Below are 20,954 nucleotides of genomic sequence, written 5' to 3'. Positions count from 1 at the left end.
ACTTTTGATTCCAAAGGCCTTGTGATGGTACTGACCAAGTTTGAAGTAGATCGGGTAAAATCTGTAGGAGGAGTTCGTTAAAGTATGCGGCATGGAAATGGGCAAAAACAGCAGGAGATGCCATTTTTGATCCAAGATGGCCGACTTCCTGTACGTTTTAGGGTATGGGTTCTTGAGACTTTTTGGTGCGTCTTGCCATGATACATATATGTACCAAATTTCGTACCGATACGACATTCCTGTGCGAGGGGCTGAATTTTCTTGACTTTCAAGGGGGCGCTGTTGAGTCATTTTGCCACGCCCATTCCCGGGACCACTAGAATATGTAAATTTCAGCGGAGATTTATGTATATTTCAAAAATGGTGAGTTTTTGAATATGATAAAGGCCCCAAAAAGGTGATTTTAATTCAGGAATAATAATAAACGGACCAATTACAATAGGGTCCTCGCACCGTTAGTGCTCGGTCCCTAACTAGGCCTGCAAGCAGGACTGAACGGGACCGAGCAGAGTGGAGCCGTCGGGGGAGGGCATGTTGGGGGAGGGCATGTCGGGGGAGGGCACGTAGGACGCGACGCTGTTCGCTCAGTCCCTTTGCGTACCAAATTGCGTGTCTCCTACCAATGTGCTTGTGGTAGGTGTAAAACATGTTACTTCCTGTAGCCAGCAGGGGACGCTATGACTGTCTGTGAAGATGGACACGTGGGTGTGTTCCTGGCTGGACCCTAATCCCGTGTGTGAAATTTGGGACAGATTGGACAATGTATGGTCAAGTTATCCAGTCTGGTGTTAGATGGCGAGACGCCATATTTTGCCGCCATGCCACGCCCACATAGCGTGACAGGCGGTAAAGATTTTTACAACTTTTGATCCCAAAGCCCTTGTGATGGTACTGACCAAGTTTGAAGTCCATGGGGTGAAATCTGTCGGAGGAGTTATGTAAAGTATGCAACGTTGTCATTTTATGAAAGGGGGCGTGGATAAAGCATAATGGGCGGGACTTTATGAAATATTGTTATTTAGAAGTGTTAAGGGCTGGACTCTGATGAAGCATGAGAAGTTTGACTCAGATCGGACAAAGTATGTGGAAGTTATAACGATCTTGTGTTTTATGGCGAGACGCCATATTTTGCCGCCATGCCACGCCCACATAGTGTGACCGTCGGTAAAGCTTTATACAATTTTTGATCCCAAAGTCGTTGTGATGGTACTGACCAAGTTTGAAGTCAATTGGATAAAATCTGTAGGAGGAGTTCGTTAAAGTATGCGACCTGGAAATGGCCAAAAACGATGACAAGTGCGATATTCAATCCAAGATGGCCGACTTCCTGTACGTTTTCGGGTATGGGTTCTTGAGGCTTTTTGGTGCGTCTTCCCATGATACACATATGTAACGACTTTCGTGTGTCTACGTGAAAAAAACCTATATTGTGAGGCTGTTTTGAAAATTTTGAGGGGGCGCTAGTGAGTCATTTTTCAAGGTCCATTCCCGCGAATACCAGAATATGTAAATTTCACGGGAGATTGACGTATCTTCCAAAAATGGTGAGTTTTTGAATATGATAAAGGCCCCAAAAAGGCGATTGATTACCCGGAAAAATAATAATAATAGACGGACCAATTTCAATAGGGTCCTCGCACCGTTAGTGCTCGGTCCCTAACTAGGCCTGCAAGCAGGACTGAATGGGACCGAGCAGAGTGGAGCCTTCGGGGGAGGCCACGTTGGGGGAGGCCACGTCGGGTGCGTCGCTGTGGGCTCAGTCCCTATGCGTACCAAATGGCGTGTCTCCTACCACTGTGCTCGTGGTAGGTGTAAAACATATTACTTCCTGTAGCCAGCAGGGGGCGCTATGACTGTGTGTCAAGATGGACACGTGGGTGTGTTCCTGGCTGGACCCTAATCACGGGTGAGAAATTTGGGAGAGATTGGACAATGTATGGTCAAGTTATAGAGTCTGGTGTATTATGGCGAGACGCCATATTTTGCCGCCATGCCACGCCCACATAGTGGGACCGTTGGTAAAGATTTATACAACTTTTGATCCCAAAGGTCTTGTGATGGTACTGACTAAGTTTGAAGTAAATCGGGTGAAATCTGTAGGAGGAGTTTGTTAATGTATGCGAGGTGGAAATGGGTAAAAACGATGAATTGTACGATATTCAAATCAAGATGGCGGACTTCCTGTTGGGTTTGAGGTATGGGTCCAAGAGGCTTTTTGGTGCGTCTCCACAGGAAGCACGTGTGTACCAAATTTTGTGTCTCTATGTGAAACCTACAGCTGGGGCTAAGTATAAAACAAGTTACTTGCTGTTGCCAGCATGGGGGCGCTATGACTGTGTGTCAATATTGACACGTGGGTGTGTTCCGGGCTGGACCCTAATCACGTGTGTGAAATTTGGGACAGATTGGACAATGTATGGTCAAGTTATACAGTCTCGTGTGTTATGGCGAGACGCCATATTTTGCCACCATGCCACGCCCACATACTGTGACAGGCGGTAAAGATTTATATAACGTTTGATCCCAAAGCCCTTGTGATGGTACTGACCAAGTTAGAGGTCCATGGGGTGAAATCTGTTATGTAATCTGTTATGTAGGAGTTATGTAAAGTATGCAACGTGGTCATTTGATGAAAGGGGGCGTGGATAAAGCATAAGGGGCGGGGCTTTATGAAATATTGTTATGTAGAAGTGTTAAGGGCTGGACTGTGATGAAGCATGAGAAGTTTGGACCAGATCGGACAAAGAATGGCAAAGTTATAACGATCTCGTGTTTTATGGCGAGACACCATATTTTGCCGCCATGCCACGCCCACATAGTGTGACCGTCTGTAAAGCTTTATACAACTTTTGATCCCAAATGCCTTGTGATGTTACTGACCAAGTTTGAAGTTGATTGGGTAAAATCTGTAGGAGGAGTTCATTAAAGTATGCAAGCTGGAAATAGCACAAAAAAAAATGAAAAGTGCGATAGTTAGTGCTCGGTCCCTAATTAATTTCAACGTGTGCAGAGAAAACACACATCACACATACATACAAACACACACACACACTAACTAACTAACTGTCCTCTCAGACTAACCTGAGACACGATCAGAGACGTTAAGTGACCTGATGGGTCCAAGTCCTCCTCAGTCCTGCTGGAGTCATCGTGGTCCTGGACTGAGGACACTCTGAGTCCAACACCCGAAGAGGAACATGACTCGTCCACTGGGAGGACACTTGAGGGGACACAGAGACAAGACAGTACCAGGAGCCACTAGAAGCACATCAACAGGGACCAGGTCCTCCACCTAGTCCCACAGTGGACTCTTCCAGCCGACTGAATGTCTGTCCGTTTGTCCCCCGTCAGTCTGAGCTGCAGCTCCACCTGCTGGTCAGACTCTCCGGGAGAAGACAGACGTCTCCTCTGTGATCAGAAGCAGCATCAGTCATTGTCATGCGTCACATTTTACGTTTGGTTAAGGCCACTTCCTGTGCTCACGTCGTCCTCGTACCACGTTCACTTCCTGCATTTATTCACTGTTTGAACTGTCTTCATCCCGTCTCATAGGACGTCTTTCTCAGAGGATGTCTGTCTCACAGGACGTCTGCAGTTCGAAGCTCAGAGCTCTGAACCAAACCGATGAAATGACAACGAGCAGCCAGTGGAGCTCCTCATCAACAGGCTGAGAATGCTACAAACAAGGACTCATTCTTTGTGAAATCAAGACTTGCTTCCGATAATGTACGGCGTCTGCTTCATGTAATTCATGCTGCCAAGGATATTCCCTCTCCATGTGCAATATTGAGCCTTGACGCTGAAAAAGCCTTTGATAGGCTAGAATGGGAATACTTGTGGATGGTTCTACAGCGCTTTAAATTGGGTTCAACTTTTATTAAATTAACTAAATTACTATACAATAACCCTTCTGCAATGATTAACACAAATGGCATCATATCAAATAAGTTTAATTTATCACGCTCGTGCAGACAAGGATGCCCGTTAAGCCCCTTTCTTTTTATTTTGTCATTAGAGCCCCTTGCACAGAAAATTCGTCAACACCCAAATATTTCCCCCATCACTTTTAACAATACCACACATTCCATATCGCTATATGCTGATGACATATTATTATATTTCGATAGAGCAGCCTTATCATTACCGCATGTTTTGGATACTTTTCACGATTTTAGCTCTCTATCCGGTTATAAAATCAATTGGACAAAATCTGCTCATTACCTCGGCACATCCCAGTGGTCAAACAATTTAAATACTTAGGGGTGGACATTTTTCCTTCATTAACTAATATTGCCAATAAGAATTTTCAGGGCATCTATAATAAAATTGAGGCGGATCTTAATAGATAACTTGATAACTAACTTGCCAAAATCAATACAAGCTCGTGTTTCAATTATTAAAATGGATATTTTACCACGCATAAATTTCTTTTCTTCGATGTTGCCCTTACCACCCCCAATTGACTACTGGAAAAAAGTACATGCTTTGGTCTCTAAGTTTATCTGGGGAGGGAAACGGCCACGGGTGAAGTTAACTACACTTCAACGAGATAAAACAGAGGGTGGTCTTTCCGTGCCCAACTTCAAATACTATTTTTGGTCATTTGTATTGAGACCACTCACAGATTGGCTTAACCCCAATTCTGATCCATGTTGGAAACCTATAGAAAAGAGCCTAGCATCCCCACACAGACTAGAGGATCTGATTTACTCAACTGTCCCTTTGAAACGAGCTAAGCTGCCACTTGGCCCTATAATGAGTTTCCTCTTATCAACATGGGTTATTGCTAAGAATACATGCAAATGGCACATGAATAGTCCACTCTTTAATAACTATTCCCTACTTACTGGGGGGGTCCCATTCGCATCTCCGGACTGGAGCTCTAGGGGTATCCATGTTTTGGCTGATGTATATAATGAGAATGGGCTTCGTGGTTTTAATGATTTGAGACTGTCTTACCAATTACCTGGAACATCTTTATTTCTGTACTTTCAATTACGATCATCTATGAAAGCATATGGAGTGCCATGGAATTCTCCTCTTACTGCTCACCCTTTGCACTCTATTCTGTACAATAGAGAACGGAAAAGAGGTTTGGTTTCCCGAATTTATTCACTTATCCGGGATGCCTCTTATAAAACCCTCCCTATTGTACATGTGTGGTCTAATGAAATGAAGCACTACATCGGAGGTGGTTCATTGAACTGGGAAAAGATTTGGTCCTCGATTGTCTTGGCTTCTAAAAACCCAAACCATCAACAGATCCATTTCAATTATATCCACAGGACTTTCTCATGAAACGTTTGTCATCTCCAATTTGCACCCTTTGCTCAGATGGACTTATAGGCTCATATATACATATATACTGGGAATGCAAGGATGTGAAGCTTTTTTGGGGTGAGGTTTGTTCTACTTTATCTAATGTACTGGAAGTCACTGTACCATGTTCTCCTATGGTGCTACTCCTGAATGATACCACCTCATTACAATTGACATGCTGGAAAAGACGTATTCTCCTCACGGGCATCACTGCTGCCAAAAAGATGCTTGCTTTACGCTGGAAACCTCCACATACAGTTACCAAGCCCCATTGGATTAACACGTGCATTGACATAATAAATATGGAGCTTTCAGTGGCAAGAATGCACGGCGCTGGAGCTGATACTATTCTAGCATGGCAAACAATGGCAGATAAGATCAAGGAATTGCTGTAATCAGTATTGTTATTTGCATTACTTGAACATGGTCTCTCGTGTCTTGTAAGAGTTTTATAGAGATCCAAGTTGGGGGGGGGGGGGGGGGGGGGGGGGGGGGTGGTCGTCGCCTGGTCCCTTTTTATTTTTAATTTTAATTTTTTAATTTTTTATTTTTTATTATTTATTTTTTTTCTTCTATTTATTTCATTATTATTATTATTACTATTATTTTCAATTTGATTGTAATGTACCTTTTAATTTTATCGGACTGCTGTACATGTTCTGTCTTTAAAAGCAATAAAAAAGTTGTTTTAATGTTTTAAAAACAAGGACTCATTAATGTTAAATAATACATATACTGTATATATATATATATATATACATATATATATATATACAGTGTTCAAAATAATAGCCGTCGAATGTGACTAACCAGATTAATCCAGGTTTTTAGTATATTTTTATTGCTACATGGCAAACAAGGTACCAGTAGGTGCAGTAGATTCTCAGAAAACCAACAAGACCCAGCATTCGTGATAGGCACGCTCTTAAGGCTGCGCAATTGGGCAATTAGTTGAAAGGGGTGTGTTCAAAAAAATAGCAGTGTGACAGTCAATCAAATCAAATCAAATCAGTGAAGTCATCAATTTTGTAAAACAAAACAGGTGTGAATCAGGTGGCCTCTATTTAAGGATGAAGGCAGCACTTGTTGAACATGCATTTCTCTTTGAAAGCCTGAGGAAAATGGGTCGTTCAAGACATTGTTCAGAAGAACAGTGTACTTTGAATAAAAAGTTGATTGGAGAGGGGAAACTTATAAAGAGGTGCAAACAATTATAGGCTGCTCAGCTAAAATGATCTCCAATGCTTTTAAATGGAGAGCAAAACCAGAGACACGTGGCAAAAAACGGAAGACAACCATCAAAATGGATCGAAGACTAACCAGAATGGCAAAGGCTCAGCCAATGATCAGCTCCAGGATGATCAAAGACAGTCTGGAGTTACCTGCAAGTGCTGTGACAGTTAGAAGACGTCTGTGTGAAGCTAATCTATTTACAAGAATCCCCCGCAAAGTCCCTCTGCAGACAGTTTGTGAGACGAACCCCAAACTCTGAATTCAAGCCACAGTACACAGTGAAGACAGTGAAGCATGGCAGTACAAGCATCATGATATGGGCATGTTTCTCCTACTATGGTGTTGGGCCTATTTATCACAAACCAGGGATCATGGATCAGTTTGCATATGTCAAAATACTTGAAGAAGTCATGTTGCCTTATGCTGAAGAGGTCATGCCCTTGAAATGGGTGTTTCAACAAGACAATGACCCCAAACACACTAGTAAACCAGCAAAATCTTGGTTCCAAACCAACAACATTGATGTTATGGAGTGGCCAGCCCAATCCCCGGACCTTAATAACATCAAAAATGCTGTTTCTGAAGCAAAACCAAGAAATGTAAATGAATTGTGGAATGTTATTAAAGAATCTTTGAGTGGAATAACAGCTGAAAGGTGCCACAAGTTGGTTGACTCCATGCCACACAGATGTGAAGCATTTATAAAAAACTGTGGTCATACAACTAAATATTAGTTTAGTGATTCACAGGATTGCTAAACAAAAGTTTGCACTAAATAGTTTTGAGTTTATAAAGTCAACGGCAACAGCATTGCACAGCCTTAAGAGCGTGCAAATCACGAATGCTGGGTCTTGCTGGATTTCTGAGAATCTACTGCACCTACTGGTACCTTGTTTGCCATGTAGCAATAAAAAATATACTAAAAACCTGGATTAATCTGGTTAGTCACATTGGGCTGCTATTATTTTGAACACTACTGTATATATACTCATTCATTTTCTTTAACCTCTTCTCCTCCTCAGGTCTTGGGGGGCTGGTGCAGATCCCGGCTGACATTGGGCGAGAGGCGGTTCACCTGGACAGGTCTCCAGACTATCACAGGGCTGACACATAGAGACAGACAATCACGCTCTCATTCACTCCTACAGGCAATTTAGAGTCACCAATTAAACCTCAGTGCATGTTTCTGGACTGTGGGAGGAAGCCGGAGAACCAGAGAGAACCCACGCTGACATGGGGAGAACATGAGAACTCCACACAGAAGAGCTGCAGGCTGGAGTCAAACCAGCGACCAGCTGAGATTGGGTGAGAGGTGGGGTACACCGTGGCCAGGTCGTCAGACTATCGCATGGCAGACATATAGTTACAGACAATACAGCATATGTTTCAGTAAATTATTGTATATATATGGAATGAAAGTTTGAAAGTATTGATTGAAAATCTGAGAATATATATATATATATATATATATATATATATATATAGACACTTGAGAAAATATATAGAAACGTGAGAATATATATTGAAGCACTTAACTGAAGGTTTTAATATATATTCTTAAACTTTCATTCCATATATATAATAATTTCCTGAACAGCATGCCATAATATAATAAATAAATATATGATATAGATATAAACTTATAAGAAAACACACCAGACAGCGAATCAGAGAGCAGAAATTCTGATACACACACACACACACACACACACACACACACACACACACACACACACACACACACACACACACACACACAGTCTCTCTATCTCCCAGGTGGCGTCAGAAGTTGGAGCTCCAACAAACTGAGTCTTTCTTCAGAACAAGCAGATTAACGGCTGCAGGATTAAAACCAGGACACCCAAGTCGACCACAAGTGGTCCGCCGTCACCATGGTAACCAGCCAACGAGGGGGTTGGTTGGCACACGCACACACGCACGTCCAGATGTAACCTCCATTTTGACGCCATCAGCTGGATTTGAATGTTTGAAGAAAAATGTATGAAAATCTAAATAAAATCAGACAAAAAAAAAAAGTTGTCAACAAATATGAAGATAAAATTATTTTTATTTTAATGTGTCTCTGTGACTTTCAGTTGATATATTATTTAAAGTTTAAAGTTTTTGTTTTGTGCGTTTTAGTTGGGAAGAAAAGTATTTCAGTGTTTCACAGAAAATCTTTTGTTTATTCTGTTTTAATTTCAGGAAAATCTATATTTTTCATCAGTTTTTATATTTCTGAATGTTGACACACTTGCTTGTTGTTGGATTATTTCTGCTTTTACTTTTTATAAGTATAAATAATTGAATTATATTGACTGTATTAACATTATTAAATAATTATCAAATAATACTAACACCGTTTAATGTTAGAAACTCTTATTTCCTCATAAACTTTTATGTTTTGTTGTGTCTCATAGTTTGTTTTTGTAAGTAAAAAAACACAAAATTATTTTTAATTTACATCTCAAACTTTTTACATTTGTGAATAAAAATGTGAAATTATCTTTGATGAGTTTATTAAAAAGTTTCTGTGTCGTTTTATTTTCAAACCAAACTTTATTTAAAAACGGTCAAATTAAAAATAATTTAAAAAATGTATTGAACTCAGATATCAACATGAAACAATAAACTGATACTTATTTACATTAACAAGGTGTTTCTGCATTAAAAGTTTTCTGGAATTTTATGTTTACATGCAAATGAGACATGAACTCATCAAACCTGCAGATGTTTCAGGACATAAATCTGAACATTATTTCAAAAATCAGGAAATCCTGTAATGTTGGTGAAGTTTCATAAATAGAACTGTCATATCAGAGATTCATGAGGAAAAACTCATTTTGGGAATTTTTTTTATTTTGCTTTAAATATTAAAACTTTTTAAAATAAAGTTCAGTTTGTTTCTATAATTAAACTGTCAGAGAGTGTGTGTGTGTGTGTGTTTGTGTGTGTGTGTTTGTGTTTTCAGTGACTCCTCTCTGAAAATGCAGCTTCAGCAGGGTTTTTTTCAGTCGAAAAGAAAAATGAAGTCTGTGTTTTTGTTTTTAATCGATGTCAGCCTGTCGGCCTGTTTAAATGTTTCACTTTAATCCTTTAATATTTATAAATACTTTCCAGGTGAAACTTTGAGTTCAGTTTCATGAAGCTGAAACTAACAGTTTAGACTCTCCCTGCAGCAGCTTCTCTCTGACCCCCTGCTTTAAAGTTGTCAAAGTTAAATTTTAATTTGAAGTTTTTTGGGAACATGAAGTCAGAGCGATCTGAAATTAATCTGAGCAGAGATTCAGTTTAAAACAGCAGAGTTTAAAAAGACGAAACCTTAAATCAACACGAGAGCTAAAAGATCTTCAATTAGAGACGAGGAGGAGGAGGAGGAGGAGGAGAGAGAGGAGGAGAGAGAGAGAGAGAGAGAGAGAGAGAGAGGAGAGAGAGAGGAGAGAGAAGAGAGAGGAGGGGAGAGGAGGAGAAGAGAGAGGAGGAGGAGAGAGGAGAGAGAGGAGGGGAGAGAGATGAAACGAGAGGAGAAGAGAGAGGAGGAAGAGAGAGAGAGGAGGAGGGAGGAGGAGTTAAGAGAGAGGAGGAGGAGAGAGGAAGAGAAGAGCGAGGAGGAGGAGGAGAGAGAGGAGGAGAGAGGAGAAGGAGGAGGAGGAGCAGAGAGGACAAGAAGGAGGAGGAGGAGAAGAAGAGAGAGGAGGAGGAGGAGGAGAGAGAGGAGGAGAAGAGAGGAGGAGAGGAGGGGGATGAGAGGAGCGGCAGAGGAGGAAGAGATAGAGAGAGAGAGGAGGAGGAGGAGTTTAATTCACACTTTCTGGAACATAGAGAGTAAAAATGAAGTATGATGTAAAAAGTTAACTGCAGCTTCAGATTTAATGTTTAACTCAACGATCGCTGTGAATCTCATAAACAAGAAAATAAAAGTTGTTACAATAAACATTTTTCATTTGTTTCATGTATTTCGTTGATTTTATTCAATTTTAACTCAGAAATGTATATACTTAGACACTTAGACAAATATCTAATGAGAAATAAATCATGATTACACCTGATACACACAAACAACAGAAGTGTGAAACTTTAAAGAAAAGAAAAACAGACAACGTATCTTAACAGTAATAATAACAACAGACCTTTTTATATCCCGGAAGAAGAAAATAGAAAAATAAAGAAATTAAATCAGAAAATGTCTTTCAGATTACTGCTCGGAGACTTCCTGTCCCCACTTTCTTCCTCAGAACCTCAACGAGCCGCTCCAACCTGCCGAAAAAAGAAATAAACTGTTAAACACGAGACGCCAAGTTTCTACCTGCAGTCAGTCACCAAGTTTCTACCTGCTGTCAGTCACCAAGTTTCTACCTGCAGTCAGTCAACAAGTTTTTACCTGCAGTCAGTCAACAAGTTTTTACCTGCAGTCAGTCACCAAGTTTCTACCTGCTGTCAGTCACCAAGTCTCTACCTGCTGTCAGTCACCAAGTCTCTACCTGCTGTCAGTGACCAAGTTTCTACCTGCTGTCACCAAGTCTCTACCTGCTGTCAGTTACCAAGTCTCTACCTGTTGTCAGTCACCAAGTTTCTACCTGCTGTCACCCACCAAGTTTCTACCTGCTGTCAGTCACCAATTTTCTACCTTCTGTCAGTCACCAAGTTTCTACGTGCAGTCAGTCAACGAGTTTCTACCTGCTGTCAGTCACCAAGTTTCTACCTGCAGTCAGTCACCAAGTTTCTACCTGCAGTCAGTCACGGAGTTTCTACCTGTTGTCAGTCACCAAGTTTCTACCTGCTGTCAGTCACCAAGTTTCTACCTGCTGTCAGTCACCAAGTCTCTACCTGCTGTCAGTCACCAAGTCTCTACCTGCTGTCAGTCACCAAGTCTCTACCTGTTGTCAGTCACCAAGTTTCTACCTGCTGTCACCAAGTTTCTACCTGCTGTCAACAAGTTTCTACCTGCTGTCAGTCACCAAGTTTCTACCTGCTGTCAGTCACCAAGTTTCTACCTGCTGTCAGTCACCAAGTTTCTACCTGCAGTCAGTCACCGAGTTTCTACCTGTTGTCAGTCACCAAGTTTCTACCTGCAGTCACCAAGTTTCTACCTGCAGTCACTAAGTTTCCAACTTCTGTCAGTCATCAAGTTTCTACCTGCTGTCAGTCACCAAGTTACTACCTGCTTTCACTAAGTTTCTACTTGCTGTCAGTCACCAAGTTTCTACCTGCAGTCAGTCAACAAGTTTTTACCTGCAGTCAGTCACCAAGTTTCTACCTGCAAGTTTCTACCTGCTGTCAGTCACCAAGTCTCTACCTGTTGTCAGTCACCAAGTTTCTACCTGCTGTCACCAGGTTTCTACCTGCTGTCAGTCACCAAGTTTCTACCTTCTGTCAGTCACAAAGTTTCTACGTGCAGTCAGTCAACGAGTTTCTACCTGCTGTCAGTCACCAAGTTTCTACCTGCAGTCAGTCACCGAGTTTCTACCTGCTGTCAGTCACCAAGTTTCTACCTGCAGTCACTAAGTTTCTAACTTCTGTCAGTCATCAAGTTTCTACCTGCTGTCAGTCACCAAGTTACTACCTGCTTTCACTAAGTTTCTACTTGCTGCCAGTCACCAAGTTTCTACCTGCTGCCAGTCACTAAGTGTCTACCTGTTGTAACCAAGTTTCTACCTGCTGTCAGCCAACAAATTTCTACCTGCAGTCACCAAGTTTCTACCTGCAGTCAGTCACCAAGTTTCTACCTGCAGTCAGTCACTAAGTTTCTACCTGCAGTCAGTCACCAAGCTTCTACCTGCAGTCAGTCACCAAGTTTCTACCTGCAGTCAGTCACTAAGTTTCTACCTGCTCTCACCAAGTTTCTACCTGCAGTCAGTCACTAAGTTTCTACCTGCAGTCAGTCACCAAGCTTCTACCTGCAGTCAGTCACCAAGTTTCTACCTGCAGTCAGTCACTAAGTTTCTACCTGCTCTCACCAAGTTTCTACCTGCAGTCAGTCACCTAGTTTCTACCTGCAGTCAGTCACTAAGTATCTACCTGCTCTCACCAGTCAACAAGTTTCTACCTGCAGTCAGTCACCAAGTTTCTACCTGCTGTCAGTCACCAAGTTTCTACCTGCAGTCAGTCACCGAGTTTCTACCTGTTGTCAGTCACCAAGTTTCTACCTGCAGTCACCAAGTTTCTACCTGCAGTCACTAAGTTTCCAACTTCTGTCAGTCATCAAGTTTCTACCTGCTGTCAGTCACCAAGTTACTACCTGCTTTCACTAAGTTTCTACTTGCTGTCAGTCACCAAGTTTCTACCTGCAGTCAGTCAACAAGTTTTTACCTGCAGTCAGTCACCAAGTTTCTACCTGCAAGTTTCTACCTGCTGTCAGTCACCAAGTCTCTACCTGTTGTCAGTCACCAAGTTTCTACCTGCTGTCACCAAGTTTCTACCTGCTGTCAGTCACCAAGTTTCTACCTTCTGTCAGTCACCAAGTTTCTACGTGCAGTCAGTCAACGAGTTTCTACCTGCTGTCAGTCACCAAGTTTCTACCTGCAGTCAGTCACCGAGTTTCTACCTGCTGTCAGTCACCAAGTTTCTACCTGCAGTCACTAAGTTTCTAACTTCTGTCAGTCATCAAGTTTCTACCTGCTGTCAGTCACCAAGTTACTACCTGCTTTCACTAAGTTTCTACTTGCTGCCAGTCACCAAGTTTCTACCTGCTGCCAGTCACTAAGTGTCTACCTGTTGTAACCAAGTTTCTACCTGCTGTCAGCCAACAAATTTCTACCTGCAGTCACCAAGTTTCTACCTGCAGTCAGTCACCAAGTTTCTACCTGCAGTCAGTCACTAAGTTTCTACCTGCAGTCAGTCACCAAGCTTCTACCTGCAGTCAGTCACCAAGTTTCTACCTGCAGTCAGTCACTAAGTTTCTACCTGCTCTCACCAAGTTTCTACCTGCAGTCAGTCACTAAGTTTCTACCTGCAGTCAGTCACCAAGCTTCTACCTGCAGTCAGTCACCAAGTTTCTACCTGCAGTCAGTCACTAAGTTTCTACCTGCTCTCACCAAGTTTCTACCTGCAGTCAGTCACCTAGTTTCTACCTGCAGTCAGTCACTAAGTATCTACCTGCTCTCACCAGTCAACAAGTTTCTACCTGCAGTCAGTCACCAAGTTTCTACCTGCTGTCAGTCACCAAGTTATTACCTGCAGTCAGTCACCAAGTTTCTACCTGTTGTCAGTCACCAAGTTTTTACCTGCAGTCAGTCAACAAGTTACTACCTGCTTTCAGTCAACAAGTTTCTACCTGCAGTCAGTCACCAAGTTTCTACCAGCTGTCAGTCACCAAGTTACTACCTGCAGTCAGTCACCAAGTTTCTACCTGCAGTCAGTCACTAAGTATCTACCTGCTCTTACCAAGTGTCTCCCTGCTGTCATTCACCAAGTTTCTACCTGCAGTCAGTCACCTAGTTTCTACCTGCAGTCAGTCACTAAGTATCTACCTGCTCTCACCAAGTTTCTACCTGCTGTCAGTCACCAAGTTATTACCTGCAGTCAGTCACCAAGTTTCTACCTGCTGTCAGTCACCAAGTTTCTACCTGCAGTCAGTCAACAAGTTACTACCTGCTTTCAGTCAACAAGTTTCTACCTGCAGTCAGTCACCAAGTTTCTACCTGCTGTCAGTCACCAAGTTACTACCTGCAGTCAGTCACCAAGTTTCTACCTGCAGTCAGTCACTAAGTATCTACCTGCTCTTACCAAGTGTCTCCCTGCTGTCATTCACCAAGTTTCTACCTGCTGTCAGTGACCAAGTCTCTACCTGCTTTCAGTCACCAATTGTCTACCTGCTGTCAGTCATCAAGTTTCTACCTGCTGTCCTTCACCAAGTTTCTACCTGCTGTCCTTCACCAAGTTTCTACCTGCTGTCAGTCACCAAGTTTCTACCTGCTTTAGTTGTGTTTTTCAGTGGTTTGCCTGCAGACACAAAGTTTTGAGGTTGGTGAGTTCACACTTGTCTTTAAACACGGCTGATTGTGGGTGAGGTCTCTGACGAACAGAATATTAAGCATCAGAGTGCAGAAAGGGAAAAAGAAAAAGCAGGAAACTGAAATGAAGCTTAAATGAAGAAGGGAGGAGTTGGAAAATTGACCCTGTAAGACTTTCTACCACTCAGTGAGTCTCTCTCTCTCTCTCTCTCTCTCTCCTATGCCCCCCCCCCCCCCCCCCCCCGAAACCAAATTAAAGTTCTCGTCTCTAATAACCAGCAGATTTCTCTCCCCCCTCCCCTCCAGAGAGCAAATATTCCTCTCTCTACTATTCAGAAACTTGGGAGGCTCTTCAGCGCCGGCCGCCCCCCCCGCTGGCAGCCAAATTAGAGCAGAAAGCCGCGGGTTTGAGCCCAGGAGGACGGTGCGGGACGCAGACGGACGACTTAAGCTGTTTTCATCATGAATCTCATCCCTTCATCTTCAGACTGATGAGATGAGAAGCAGCAGCAGAAGAAGTCACGTTATTCAGCATCCGACCGTCATCCTGTACGACTCGAAATCTGAAGGATTAATTCTTCCTGATCGACTCGCTCCGATGTCCACTGAATATGAATCATCACAACCAAATCTCTTTAGTCCCACACGCTTAACCAGTCTTTGAACACACCCCGAGCCTCCATGGCAACATGTTTCAGTCTGACAGCAATCACTGCTGCAGGAGAAACTGTATGAAATACACAACCAGCTGCAACACTAGAAAGCATCTTACATGTGACTGCAGCAATAATAATAATAATAATAATAATAATAATAATAACAATAACAACAACAACAACAACAATAATAACAATAACAGTGAGAACTTTAAGTACATTCTCCTCATTCTGAATTCAGGAATTTGATTTATGACAAAGTATTTGTACTTTTGCTGCAGTAAAACAGTAAAAATGATCCAGAAACCAGTGGTGGAATGTACCTAAGTACATTTACACAAGTACTGTACTTAAGTACAATTTTATGTACTTGTACTTTACTTGAGTATATTTATTTTATGTAACTTAATACTTGTACTCCTACTACATTTTAAGGTCAAATATTGTACTTTTTACTCCATTACATGGGCTATGTGTTGGGTGTGTCGCTTTAGTTCCTTTTCAGGTCAAAATTTATTGTAAAAAACATGATACATTTAAAGTAATTATATTTCTTTATTTTAATCAAAACTCTTAACAGTATATTAAGTAGTTAAAGTGAGCCCTGTCTTGAGGAAATTAAAATGCTATTTACATAAATGCATCAATAAGTAATCTTATAACATATTTATAATATATAAAATAAACTGAGTGGGTCCATTCTGCATAATGAGTACTTTTACTTTTGATACTTTAAGTACATTTTGATGCTGATGCTTTTGTACTTTTACTTCAGTAAGTTTTGAATGCTGGACTTTTACTTGTAGTGGAGTAATTTCACTGTGTAGTATTAGTTCTTTTACTGAAGTAAGGGATCTGAATACTTCTTCCACCCCTGCCAGAAACACACGAGGAATATTAAACAGTTTAAATAACAAAGCTTATTAAATGTTGGCGAGATGAAAACCACTCAGCGGTTATTAAAAGCGACCCATGACCTCTGACCTCTGAGTGGAAACGTCTCTTTATTACACAGTAATAAACTTAATTAGAGCTGAAGGTCTGGAGATAAAATGACTTGATTTTATTTTGAAATGTCTCTGTGACGAGAAGAAAAAACAAATAAATAAATAAACATGAAACGTTTTGGGTTTGTTTTGTTTTCATTTCAGGGAAATCCACTAAATATGAATTATTCATTTGTTTTATATTTCTGAATGTTGACACGTTTGTTTGTTTGTTTGTTGTTCACTTAATTCTGTTTATATCAATAATTAAATTACATTTATTGTCAGGAAATTATGAGAAAATTACAAACTGTATTAATATGAATAAATAATAATTAATTTCATTTAATTCATGTTGGAAACTAAAACTTTTTAATTTCATCATAAACTTTTATATATATCAACATCCTGTTCAGTGCTACTGTGAGTGTGTGTGTGTTACTGTGTGTGTTACTGTGTGTGTGTGTGTGTGTGTGTGTGTGTGGACAGGCCTGGTGACATGTTAGTCCACACATGCACACACAAACACTCAACTGTGAGCTCTGATTGGATGTTTCAGTATGACATCATCACCTGTTGACTCTCTCCCGAGCTTCTCGCTCCGCCTCCTGGCAGCGCTGAAGCTCCGCCTCCACGCTCTGCTTCTCCTTCGACAGCTGCTGCAGCTGGTCCAGGGGCGGGGCCTGAGGGGGCGTGACCTGAGGAGACGTGGCCTGAGCGGCAAGAGTGTCCTGAGAGCTGCGAGGAGACGACAGGAGATTTAACCACTGAGAGCAGCTTCACTCTATTATTAGGGCCACGGGGCAATCGCACCGAGCACTATTGTTATACTGTGGATTTTTTCTTCTTCCTCTTCCGGATGCAATTTCGTCCCGCTACTAGTCCAAATTAGACAAATTATATATCAAAATGTGTGTTTGATCAGGATCGGTGTGCTTTTACTTTTCTCTACGGAAATACCAATTTTAAACTGCCCAAAATTTTGCATTGAAGTGAATGGGACGGCCGAAAAAAAGAAGAACAATAAACGTCTACTTCTCCGGCATGATTTCACCTAGAGACTCCATTTAAACTTTAAACAGTAGACACAAGTCTTGTGTATCGGTGTATTAATCCATGTTTCGATAGGTCATATAGTTTTTTATCAATCCCTGTTCAATGACCATGATCATATTTGGAGAAATTCTGAGATTATAATGGGTGTGTATTGCATGGAATGTTCATGTCAGAGTGTATGATGTCATCGAGTGTAGAGGGAGAGATAAGATTGTCAAAAAATACATTTGAAAACTGCGCTCCAGGCCGCAAATTCCACTCTACAGAAATAATTTATACATAGAAACGTAAGAAAATTTGTCTTCTCACTCACAATCCTCTGGTAAAGCTGTCAGAGTTACAGTTTGGGCGTAGGACGCACTGATGTGCCACCAACACGCACCAACAGCCTCATTTACAGCCATATTAAAAACGCAGGAATATTTCTGTAGAAAAGCATATTTAACAGTTTTTCAGATCGCTCTTACATAGCTATTTCTTAATTTTTCTTCACAAAAAACATATGTAGCCGTTCAGGAAGAACTCAGGACGCTAAAAGTGAAGTCGGATCAATGATAGGTATTATGGTTTTGCCAAAAATGCTTTCTGTTCGAGGCCAGAAATTCCAGTCTGTCCACCTCTGGCTGCTGTCAATGTTCTGGGACATTGGCAGTTGGTGGCAGTTAATTCTGTTGATTGCTCTGCTCTGACTGCCTTTGATCTTTGATGTGATTACAGTTACAGATACACGCACACACACATGCGCACGTAAATGAGCACACTCCTCCCCACACTCCTCTCAGCACCCACACCCACCCCGCACCCACACACACACACACACACACACACACACACACACACACACACACACACATAACTTTATGCGATTTTTGTTATATCCACACACACACACACACGCATTTATTATTATTATTATTATTATTATTATTATTATTAAATGTATAAATGTAAATGATGATGATGCTATTATGATACATGTATTTATTGCATAAAATAAGCTGCTGTATATTTTATAATAACTATAAATATAAATGATGAGTTCACATGCTGTGGCACACCTGTGATTGGCTCGTAGCACCTGTAGCTCCGCCTCCAGCCGCTGTCTGCCCTCCAGAGCTCCGCCCCTTCCCCTCTGGAGCCTCAGCTGCTCGGTCTGATTGGATAAAACACACGTCAATCACACTGTGGGCTCAGAACTGCTCTGGTCAGTGGTCTCATTAAACACGATCCAGTTTAAATAACGGATTAATTAACAAGTGTCGACAAACTTCATCAGGAGTCATCCTGAGACAGCAGCTCACAACCTCCAGGTGCATTCTGGGTAAGAGAGCCAGCAAACAGACAAACAATCTGCAACATCATGTTTTACTGTTTAACTTGTTAAATAATCAAACGGAGAGACACTCCTTTTAAAAAAAAACCCCAACATATTTATTGGGCCTCATTCATGAACCGTTCTTAAGAACAAATTTGTTCTTAAGTCCTACTTACAAAGATTTTACGAAGATTGTGGCATTCATGAATTTTTTTCTTATCCAGGATTTTTCTTAGGTAAGAACAAATCCTACAAACACTCAGGAGTACTCTTAAGCACATTTCAGTGCTGACATGTTGGCATGGTTGTGTCGTCCTCTTTTGTTAAGTTCAATAAAATACATTACAGAGAAATTTCCGTCATATTTATGTATTTTTTTATTCATTTCATTTTTTTTTCATTTTTCATTTTAATTAAATGTGCTTACGTTTTAACATAAATCAAGTAAATTGGAAATCATGCCGTCAATTAGTGATACCACACATTCAAGGACAGTTTGGGACAGGCATTCTGTTGCTGTTTCCTCTGTGTGGCGTCTACACAGGGCCCTGCAGTCTTTTTTATTGGCCCTTTTATGGGCATTAATGGACGGTTACCTAATCCTATGTTAATTAGACTCACCTGGCACGCCCGCTCAATTTATGAGGAGATGGCATTCATCAATTTAAGAACACGGCTGCGAACAATTCAGCGGCTTAAGAACACGTTGATGAATCTGACGTAAGGTCTTGAAAATAATATTTTAAATATCAATAATACTGACAGGACCAAAATAAATGAATTTTAAATAAATGTAGATAGCAAAACAATAAAAAAAAAAAAAAATAGACACTTCTGTCTGTCTGTCTTAGGGGGACAGAAGTGTCTCGTTTTGGTTCGACGTCTGTTTGACTGTTGCCAGTTTCAGTGTCTCTGAATCTAGTGTCTCAGCCATCCATCCCAATGAATGTTCTAGGTCTATACTTTGTGGTTGTAGAGTTTCATGAGGCTGTGATTATCCTAGAGGTCACAGCAGCTCATTTTATACACTGAGCTCAAGTTTCACTCACTAACATCATCACATGAAGAACATTGGGCTCATTGAATCCACAAGAGTCTCAGCTTTCCAGCCAGACCAGATTTATGCAGCTCACAGACTGTCCCAGGATGTACAAAGATTCACACACAAGACGACACAACAACACATTTACTGCAGGTTACAGCGTGTCTGTAAAGAAACTCGTGGGGAAACACAGAAATTATTTTCATTCAGATATCTGCAGGTCAGTTATTAACCAGTGAAGGGATTTTAGGATGCCTAATTAAAAATATATGCTGCCTCACACAGGGCACCATTAATGTGGGGATTTTATCTCTAACAGTTATAGGATGCCTCACGCAACGGGTTGTCAAAAATGTAAAAAGGGGTAAATCATAAATGCTATCCCTCCCATAAGGATATCAAATATGTGAGGATGAACCTAGTGAGATTGGACTCATTGAATCCGCAACAATCTCAGCTTTCCAGTCAGACCCGATTTAGCTCACAGACTGTTAAGGGACCCCAGGATGCACAAAGACTCACACACAAGAGAACACAATAACACATTTAACTGCAGCAGAAACACTGCATGGGTTCTGCCCCAAACAGCTTCATATAAAGTGTATAAAGTGGGTATGTCACGTCTAAAAACAGCCTGATGATTCAGAGTATCAGATGAAACAGAGAAGCAGCCAGGGTTCACACACAGAGTTTAGTCTGGTTGTCTTTCCTGATTTATGCAGCTCACAGACTGTTTAGGGACCCCAGGATGCACAAAGATTCACACACAATAACACATTTACTGTCTCAGAGTCTCAGTGAGGTCAGAGCACAGACCTGACCCCCCACCCCCCCACCCCTATGCTAATTAGCGCCCTTGAGGTCGGCGAGTTTAAAGTGTGACATCAAAAGAGAAACCAAACCCTCAGAGTCAATATGTGTCTTCTTCTCCAGCCGGGCCGGACGACACGCTTCAAAAGAGCCGACGACTTATTAATCAGAATAATTTCCAAATGAGATGATGAGCAAGAGGAGCAGCGGCGAGCAGCGACCTTTAACGGGACGAGTTAAGGTCAACCGGGGGGGGGGGGGGGGGGGGGGGGGGGGGGGGGGAGTAGAAGAGAGGAGGGGAGGAGAGAGACAGGAGGAGGAGAGGACGGAGGAGAGAGAGAGGAGGAGAGAGAGGAGTAGGAAGCGGAGGAGGAGAGGAGACAGGAGAGGGAGGACAGAGAGAAGGAGAGAGAGAGTAAAGGAGAGGAGGGGAGGACAGAGAGAGGAGGAGGAGTAGGAAGTGGAGGAGGAGGAGGAGGAGGAGAGAGAGGAGGAGGACAGAGGAGAGGAGGGGAGGACAGAGGAGTAGGATGTAGTGAGTAGTGTGAGTAGGATCCTATGACCTTTTAATATATTTAATTATAT

General features: G+C 41.7%; 1 protein-coding gene across 1 annotated transcript in view; it reads right to left on the bottom strand.

Moving 5' to 3' along the window:
• Positions 1-10,358: 10,358 nt before the first annotated feature.
• Positions 10,359-20,954, bottom strand: part of mipol1 (mirror-image polydactyly 1) — a 33,893-nt gene continuing 23,297 nt past the window's right edge. Inside the window, exons 12-14 of the mRNA XM_059353407.1 lie at positions 18,261-18,355; positions 16,720-16,884; positions 10,359-10,809 (exon numbers count right to left, since the gene is read on the bottom strand). Of these exons, the coding sequence (XP_059209390.1) occupies positions 10,743-10,809; positions 16,720-16,884; positions 18,261-18,355 (327 nt within the window). The 3' untranslated portion in view covers positions 10,359-10,742. The remainder of the gene's footprint in view (positions 10,810-16,719; positions 16,885-18,260; positions 18,356-20,954) is intronic.

This window comes from Centropristis striata, chromosome 16 (genome assembly GCF_030273125.1).
Source record: "Centropristis striata isolate RG_2023a ecotype Rhode Island chromosome 16, C.striata_1.0, whole genome shotgun sequence".
Classification (NCBI taxonomy): Eukaryota; Metazoa; Chordata; class Actinopteri; order Perciformes; family Serranidae; genus Centropristis; species Centropristis striata.
Note: the sequence above shows the minus strand (reverse complement) of the source record. Positions and strands in the feature narration are given on the sequence as shown.